The following is an 8197-nucleotide window of genomic DNA, read 5'->3' on the forward strand; positions in this document are numbered from 1 at the left end:
CATTATCCCCATTGAACCCCTGTGAGTCCCAGAGGCCCTGTCTCCTTCACTGAACTTCCCTTCTCCTTCTCCCTCTGTGACTCTCCTCTAGAACCAATGCACCCACTAAACTCCTCCCCCCTCCCTTGCCGTCAGTCATTGAACCCCTCTTCTTGCCCTCACTGATCCCCTCTACTTGTCCTCCAGTGAGTCTCCACCACTCCTAGACACTGAACACCTCCTCCCTCACTCCTCCTAAGTCTTCCTTCCTTCACAGAGCCTGGTCCCCTCATGGATCTCTCTCTCCTCTCTGAGCCCCTTCTGAGCTGCCTCTCAGGAGCCCAGCTGTCTCGCCCACCAGTCCTAATCACTCAATCTAAGGCACCTGAAAGCATGGAGGGGGCGGCTCCCTGTTCTCTTCCACATCAAGCCCGTGCAGCTCCCCCATCTGCCTCCTCTTCAGCCTGGGCAATAATCACACTGGCCACACTTTTGGCGGGTCCCCCTGAGCCCAGGGTTAGCTGCAGTTCCCAATCCCTCTGAACTAGTTTCTAGCCCTCCAGCCTCCGCCCCACCCATTACAGGGACTTCCCATCTCTGATGGCACCTTTAAAGGGACGGAAACGGAGGCAGGGCCCTGGCGTCTGGGCCAGTGTTTAGAGAGGGTATGGCAGGGTCATTTCTGTTGTGGGGGAAATGGGCAGGATGACAGTGTTCCTCCCCAATGGCAGGAGGAAACCCAGGTATCTGAGCCCCCAGAGGGCGTACATGGCTGAGCTGCTCCCATCCAATGGTCCAGATTCAGTGACCGACCTGCAATGTGACCTTGGGGAAGGCACCACTGTACTTTCTGGGTCTGTTTCCCCTCTGTGTAAAGGCGTGAGACATCTCCTGAGAGGAGCAAACAGGAGCAGGAGCATGGGAAGACTTTTGCACACTGTGGGGTCGGGGGCTCCTCTGGTGGGTCCATCAAGGTTTGCGAAAGCCGAGAGGGACACAGCGGCAGCGCTGTGGTTTGTTTTGCAGGCACAAAGGGCCTGTCTGGTGGGGAACAAACCCTCTCCGATCCCTACCAGGACTCCAGTCCCCACTCTGTGTTAACCTCTCCACTGCCCCAGGGAGATCGGAGGAGGGGGTCCTGGTGGGCCTTGTGGCGCAGAAGACCAGGCAGAACCGATTGGACCAAGGGGTGCGGTACGGGAAGGAGCACTGTGCAGAGTTAAGCCTCCTGAGTTCTAGTCCAGGCTCTCACTGTCACATAGGCAAAACCCTCCCCCAGGTGGAGACTGGAGTCCATGATTCCTAAGCACCAGCTACCAGAGCTTATGACTCGGGGCCAAAACAGAGAAGATGGGAGAGGTGGATGGAGACCGGATGCCCTAGCAGAGCTGAGAGGGACGGAGAACGACCTAAAGGGTGTGGGCAATGTCGTGAACGGGCGAGGCAGAGGCGGGGCCAGAGCATGCCAGCCCTTGATTGGCTGCGCTGGCTATCGCTCCGCCCGAATTCTATAAGAGGCACTGGCGGCTGGCGAGGAGCGGACGCGGGGGCTGCGGCCACATCGCGTGCGTTCTTGACATCCATCCTCCCCCTCGCAGGGGCGGACGGCCTAACCCGAGGACCGACTGCTGCAGACCGCCGGGGGGCGGGGGATGCCGGGCTGCCGCATTAGCGCCTGCGGCCCGGGGGCCCAGGAAGGGGCAGTGGAACCGGGGTCGCCGCCGCCGCCCCCGCCCCGGGAGCCCCTGGCATCCCCTCAGCCCCCGCCCCCAACTCCGACCTTGACCCCGGCACCGACTCAGGCCTCGTCGCTGCCAGAAGGGACCCCGGCGTCGGAGGGCTTGGCCGAGGGGCAGGAGGTGCAGCGCTGGCGTCAGGGCGCTGATGGGGTTGCGGGGGCCACCGGGCCGGCAGGGGGCGCGGGCGGCGGCCCGGGTGCGGCGGGGTCCGGGGGGCGCGCCCTGGAGCTGGCCGAAGCGCGGCGGCGACTGCTGGAGGTGGAGGGCCGCCGGCGCCTGGTGTCGGAGCTGGAGAGCCGCGTGCTTCAGCTGCACCGCGTCTTCCTGGCGGCCGAGCTGCGCCTGGCGCACCGGGCCGAAAGCCTGAGCCGCCTGGGCGGTGGCGTGGCGCAGTCCGAGCTCTACCTGGCGGCGCACGGGTCGCGTCTCAAGAAGGGCCCACGCCGGGGCCGCCGCGGCCGCCCGCCCGCGCTGCTCGCCTCGGCGCTGGGTCTGGGTAGCTGCGTGCCCTGGGGCGCCGGACGCCTGCGGCGGGGCCGCGGCCCGGAGCCGGATTCGCCCTTCCGCCGAAGCCCGCCCCGCGGCCCCGCCTCGCCCCAGCGCTGACCTCGGCGCCGCGACCCCTGGCCACCCGACAGGCCGTTGCCGAGGCGCGGATGGAGGACTGCGGACCGCGTCACTGACGCGGATGGATGGACTGGTCGGTCACAGGAAGAGACAGTCGGGCGGCCGGGGGACCAGTAAAGGAGGCTGAGGTGCGGTCTTAGCGGCTGGTGCTTCCAGGGGGCGGGGGAGGGTGGTGCGGGGGACCTGATCTGCCTTCCTGGGGGCTCCTGGAGCCCGCTGGGTCCCTAATAAAGTTGTCCACCTTCTGTTGCGGCCTCTCCCGACCTGGGAAGCGAGGCGGTAGCACCAAGTCCCTATTATAGAGATGGACAGATGGAGGGTGCTCAGACCCCAGGAAGGTTTGCCAGCAAAGTTTTAACAGTTGGAGCCCGCTGCGCTGACGCAGCACTCCCTCCTCCTCCCCTGCACCGGCATTGACTTTGCTGAGTCCCTTGGGGCTGTAAGGAGAGTCTTGCCCTTGAGGCTGCTGTTTTCTGACACCTCCTAGCTCCCTACCTTTGGGCGGACAGAATAATGAAGTCCCAAGATGGGGTGGGGGCTGGTACTGAGTTCTCTCCTAGGCCCCTGTTTTCCATTGGTGAGATGGAATCCCAGACAGATTGAGGGGTTTCGTCCCACAATGCGGCCGCCCTTCCTCTTCTAGGAGAGGGTTTTTTCTCCTGCCCGCATGCAGCTCAGCTCAGAGTACAGCCTTAGATAACCAGTGTTTGGAAACTGCCTAAAGCCTCACTTGTTCTCTGAGGGACCCCTCCCCGCAACTTGGCTCTAAAATGGCTCTGCCAGGGATGGAGTCAGGTAACATCTTTGAACAGGCCCAAGGGTGCAGGTATGTCATTGGCTTCTAGAAAGGGGGTCCTTAAAGGGCCAGACCTGAAATGAGCTCTGCTTCTCTTCCTGCCCACATGCCCTTCAGGCTCCCCTTCCCCGGCCCCCACTCAGCTGTGAATGGCCTCACTGCTGCTTTGCTGCTCACCAGCTGAGTTGACTGCAGCCTTCACCTCCAGGAAGGGCTGTAGTGAGGTTAACACAGGGCAGAGGTCTGACTTCTCCCCCATAAGTCATAGAAGAATGGTTTATTCTCTTAAATCACACCTAGAAACAGGCAGGGCTTTCGCGGGTGGAGTCAGGAGCTATTTTAAAGTCCTCATTTTGCAGAGTGGCAAGGTCACATGCCAGCAAAGGGACGGAACTAGATCCCAGGCTTTCTCTTCGTGTCTCTCCCTGCGTAGGGGCAGGGGCTAGAGAGAACCGATGTCCAGCTTGTACGCCGTGTGACCTGGAACAACTCTGCCCCCTCTTTGGGCTGGTTTCCTCAGTCTCTCTCTGGATATAGCTGCTCCTCCTCATGTCAGGACTTGGGAATGGGGAGGTGGGGGTAGAATGAGAATGTCCGAGTCAAGGGAATCTGGTTTAATCCTAGAGTCCTGAGGGTCAGGTGTATTGCTCTGAAAGGCAGAGTCCCAGGGGCTCTCACCTGACCCTCCATCCCCCACCAGCCTTTTCTTTCCCCAGGTACCAAACTTTTGGGTTGGTTTCTTAGCTAACAGCCAGGCCTTCCTGAACCCATTTTTAGCTGTGGAAGGAAAGTCCAGGAGGAGGTCTCAGAGACTGAGGAGAGCTTGGGGGCCAGGAGAGCAGTAGGTGGCCCTGACATCCTCTGGCCTCCCCAGAGAGGAGAACCTTCTGAAGCTACTCTGGTCTTTGGGGTCTGGAGGTGAAGAAAGGACAGTGACTTTGCAGGAGTGACACAGTGAAGAGCTATGGCCACAGCACTGGGGTGTAGCCAGACTGTTTGTTTTCTGGGTTGCACAGAAGAGCACTTGGTCCAGAGAAGCTTTTAGCTAATGGTGTATAGTGCTCTGTGCCACCACAATTTTGCCTTTCTCTGGGATTTATTAGTAATCAGCTTTGTCCTGATTTGGAGGTGGAGGTGGGGGGAGGGAATTAGAGATGGTAGGAAATGGAGATGGTCCTGGAGTCACAGGCAGCTCTGCCTCCTCCCTCTACTTCCAGATGTCCCACTGCTTCCCACCAGGGACCTTGGCCATGTCACGTGGCACTCAGTGGCTTGAACCCCAGCTCTTGGTTTAGTGCTCTGCCCACTACCCCCTCAGCCCAGGGCCTCCTCTAGGAAGCTCCATTTTCTTCTCAATCAACAAACATTGACATCTACTCAGTCCAGGGGCTCAAGAAGCAGCACTTAATCAGAGGGTGTCTGCTTTGAAGATTCTGTCTCCCAGTCCTCTGGCAGCCTTCCCTGACAGTCACCATCTCAGGGGACCCTCTGGGGGCTGAGCAATTTGTGGTGTTTAGAGGACTGTTTTTAGGCCTTCATAAATAAGTATAGCCTCTGATCAAGAAATTGACCCCCTTCCCTGTCCCCCCGCCCCCATGACTTCCTGAACACTTTCTTGATGGCCTCCAGCCCTGGGGACTGGACCTGTGCATTGAGGACATTATGGCTACCAGTGAATCTGCGATCTCAACAAAGGGAAATGAGGGAGGAGGAGCCTTTCTTCAGGTTAATGCCTGGGGCTGGGGAACCAGTTCAGAGTTCTAGTCTGGAACCTGTCCCTCCCCTGGGTAAGCCCCTTCCCTCTCTTGGCTGGCCCTAGCCAAGTGAAGGCATCTCTGGGTGGCGCCACCAGAGGGCAGTGTGGGGCTGCTTCCCTGGGTACCTGGGCGTAGCCTGGTGCAGCTAGACTCCCAGTGTCCCCGCCCCCAACCAGCCTCCTGATTGGCAGAAGAGGGGTTAGGGGAGGTCACTTAGAGAAGAGGCTCAAAGGAAGCCTTCTGGTTGGGCCAGTCCCATCAGGAAAGACTTTCCAGGAAAGAGGCTGCCCCTGTTGGTGATCACCAGGAGTCACTTTGCTTCTCTCAGATTCGTTACACTGAAAACTCAACAAACATTGATGAACACCCTCTCCCACTGCCACCTGGGGACCAAGGTGGCTTCCTAAAGATGAGGCTATGCCACAGTTCTTGGCTCAGGTGCTCCAAGCCTGCAAATGGGCGTCTTCAGGAGGCTCCCCCCTGACAGCAGCTCTGGAGAAAACTGGGGGCCTCTCAGGGCTGGAGAGGTCTTTAGAGCCAGCAGGGGAGGGGGTGTTTGGGAAAGCTGGGAGGCCCCTAGCCTATTTCTTCCCCCATTAGTCCTGACCAGCTGCACCATAGCCAGGAGTTATGGGAGAAGGAATCCTTGGTTCTGGAATAATACATTAACCGCCTCCTCTATGCGGCACTGTGCTAAGCACTTTACACCCACTATCTATTTCAATCCTCCTAGCTATTCTGCAGCGTAGGGGTTATTCCCATTTCCACAGGTGACTTGTGCAAGGTCATAGAACCTGTATGCGGGAGATCCCTTAAACATCAGGCTATGTGACTTCATTTATCAGATGAGTGTGGGCGGATTCTGGGCTCTCACCTTTATGTCTGGGTCCAGTGATCCCTGGTTCTGGGAGAGATGTAATAAGATGCTGGAGGGGTAGCAGAAAGTGTCCCTCCCCAAGGTCTGGGCACACCCCCAGAGGCTGGCTCCCCAGCCTGGTTGTCTGGGTTCTGGGGAAAGGGATAGGGGTGAGCTAGTCTGAGTCAGCACACCTGGCTTCAGGCAAAGGCAGCCCAACTATGCTGAGGGCCTGTGCTTGCCTTGGACGGCTTCTTCCTTCCACACCTGGGCTAGGATGTTTGGTGCCAAGGAGAGCAAAGATCCTGGGATGGCAGAGGAGGAGGATGACAGGCTCCATAGTGGGGCAGAAAGTACCCCACACTTGGAACAAGACAGACCTGGGATTCTGTCCTGGCCTGGAACTTCTCCTCTGGGAGACCTTAGGCAAATAATTTACCTTCTCCCTGAACCAGTTTCTGTGTGTGTGTGTGTTGGGCAGCTAGGGAGGAGATAGCTTCTGAGTATAAAATGAGTGGGCACACTAAGTGCCTAGCACATAGTGGAGATCTGTACGTGTGTAATGGAGCAGATCTGCCCAGCTTAGGAGAAGCTGCCAGGACAGCCCCCAGCAGTGTGGGCCTTTGCTTCTCCAGAGCATCACCATATGAGGAATCCCTGGAACCTCCCCCTCTCTCCACCATGGGCCCTGGGGAACTCCATAAGGGGAGAGATGGAGGAAGGGGCAGGCTTTTCATCCCAGGAACATTCCATTCTAGCTGCTCAGACCAGTGGGGATCCCAGCCAAGGACAAAGGCTCAAGGGAACCTCTGCTTACCCAAGGAGCCCCCACTCCTTCCAGGACAGGAGTCAATGGAGCCCAGTTCCATAATACATAATATTACCCCAGCACTTTCTCTCCATAGTGGCCCCTCTTAAGGAGGTAGATGAAGGTTTTGGATGGGGCTGGGTGGCTGTGGGGAAGAGGTCATTGAAAATCTTGATATTGTTCTCTCCAGCTTCTCCCAGCAACTCTATGGATCTGAACTCCTGGGATTCTGTTCCTTCCCTGAGCACCTCCTCCAGGAAGACATCTTCACTGGACCCTTCACAAGGCGGAGCCTCCGTACTTCACAAGGGCACTTGGTTTTGCAGAGACGGGGGCAGGATTCTGGGGACGTTCCTGTATATGAATTTCTTTATGTATGCCACATTTGACTTAGGCTTATGTTGTACAATTGGAAGTCCCTGAGATGCAATCAGATTATTTAAGAGTGTAAGCAAACCTTTCCAATGTGAAAGTGAAAAGGATTTCTTTAAAAAATAGAGTCATCACTCTTAAACAAGTCACAACACGGCTTGGTAGCTGCCCTCGCTTCTCAGTCTAACAGCTTGGAGACCTGTTTGAGGGAAACCAGTTTGAGAAATCCCTGTCGTCCTCATTCACTGTTCTTGCCCTGTCCCTGTGGGAACATGCCTGTGGCCCCTCGGAAACATGATCAGCTCTGGCTCCTGAGGGAACACACCTCTTTCTGAGAAAGAGGTAGTGGCTACATAGTTCTAAGCAAAGTTTTAAAGGAGAAAAGGAACCACACTTATTCAAATGTCCTGGTAATAGATGGAAGAGGGTCACATTTACTCACCCACAACCCAGAACTTATAGAATTCTGCGAAATGAATGTATATTGAGTCAGTCCCCTGATGCATACATTCAGGAAGAATAAATTTCAATGATGTGAGACAACTGCATGTGGTTTTGAGTTTATTTTGCAAGTGTCCTTGCCAATTTTCCTTTATGTGTCTGTCACCACTCTTTAAGTTGGCAATTCCTCGAGCAGTTTCTGTTTAGTTTCATTTGACAGTCTTGGGACTGTTGACTGATTTGCAGACTGATTTCTTCCTTGACCTGGCTCAAAGCTGACTCTCTCCAGGAAGTCTCCCCTGATGAAGGCTGTGATGAGGAAGTTAGGGGTTGGGAATGCACATGTGAGATGTGTGACTGGGAGGGAGGTTGTGCATGTTTGTGATAACCTGGCAGCATACGACCATGCTGGCAACGGTATGGACCTGTTTGTCACTCAGGGTCCCAGCAGGAGACAGGCGCACTCAAACTGGGCAGAGATTGAAAAGGGGACAGAACCTAGACACAGAACCTACACAAAACCTAGAGACAGAAGAACTTTGCTGGAGAGAACATGGCAAAAGATCCTGGACAGAAACTGGCCACAGAACCTAGAGACAGAACCTAGTGAGAGAACCTGGCTGAAGAACCTAGAGACAGAACCTGGCAATAGAACCAGGCAAGAGAACCCAACCATGCTGATCAACTGAACGCTGCCTCTGAGTCTTTCCCTCTTCGCTGACTCCATCCACACCTTTGGGGACCCCTGGACCTGCTGGGGTTGGACCCCAGCACCATGCCAAGTCTGGGAGAGAGGACCAGGGATCCTGAGCCCTGGCCCCA

At 56.5% G+C, this 8197-nt stretch overlaps 1 protein-coding gene across 1 annotated transcript; it reads left to right on the top strand.

The window, feature by feature from the left end:
- Nucleotides 1-525: 525 nt before the first annotated feature.
- TRNP1 (TMF1 regulated nuclear protein 1) lies at nucleotides 526-7477 on the top strand. Its single transcript, XM_036349438.1, has 2 exons — nucleotides 526-2473; nucleotides 6753-7477. Exon 1 carries the CDS (start codon nucleotides 1632-1634, stop codon nucleotides 2322-2324), a length of 693 nt encoding a protein of 230 aa, XP_036205331.1. The 5' UTR covers nucleotides 526-1631; the 3' UTR covers nucleotides 2325-2473; nucleotides 6753-7477.
- The last annotated feature ends 720 nt before the right edge of the window (nucleotides 7478-8197 follow it).

Source organism: Myotis myotis, unplaced genomic scaffold, assembly GCF_014108235.1.
Source record: "Myotis myotis isolate mMyoMyo1 unplaced genomic scaffold, mMyoMyo1.p scaffold_m19_p_2, whole genome shotgun sequence".
NCBI classification, from domain to species: Eukaryota; Metazoa; Chordata; class Mammalia; order Chiroptera; family Vespertilionidae; genus Myotis; species Myotis myotis.

What these genes read in the sequence shown, in the direction of transcription:
- TRNP1 (XM_036349438.1), top strand. Translation starts at nt 1,632, where the DNA reads ATGCCGGGCTGCCGCATTAGCGCCTGCGGCCCGGGGGCCCAGGAAGGG.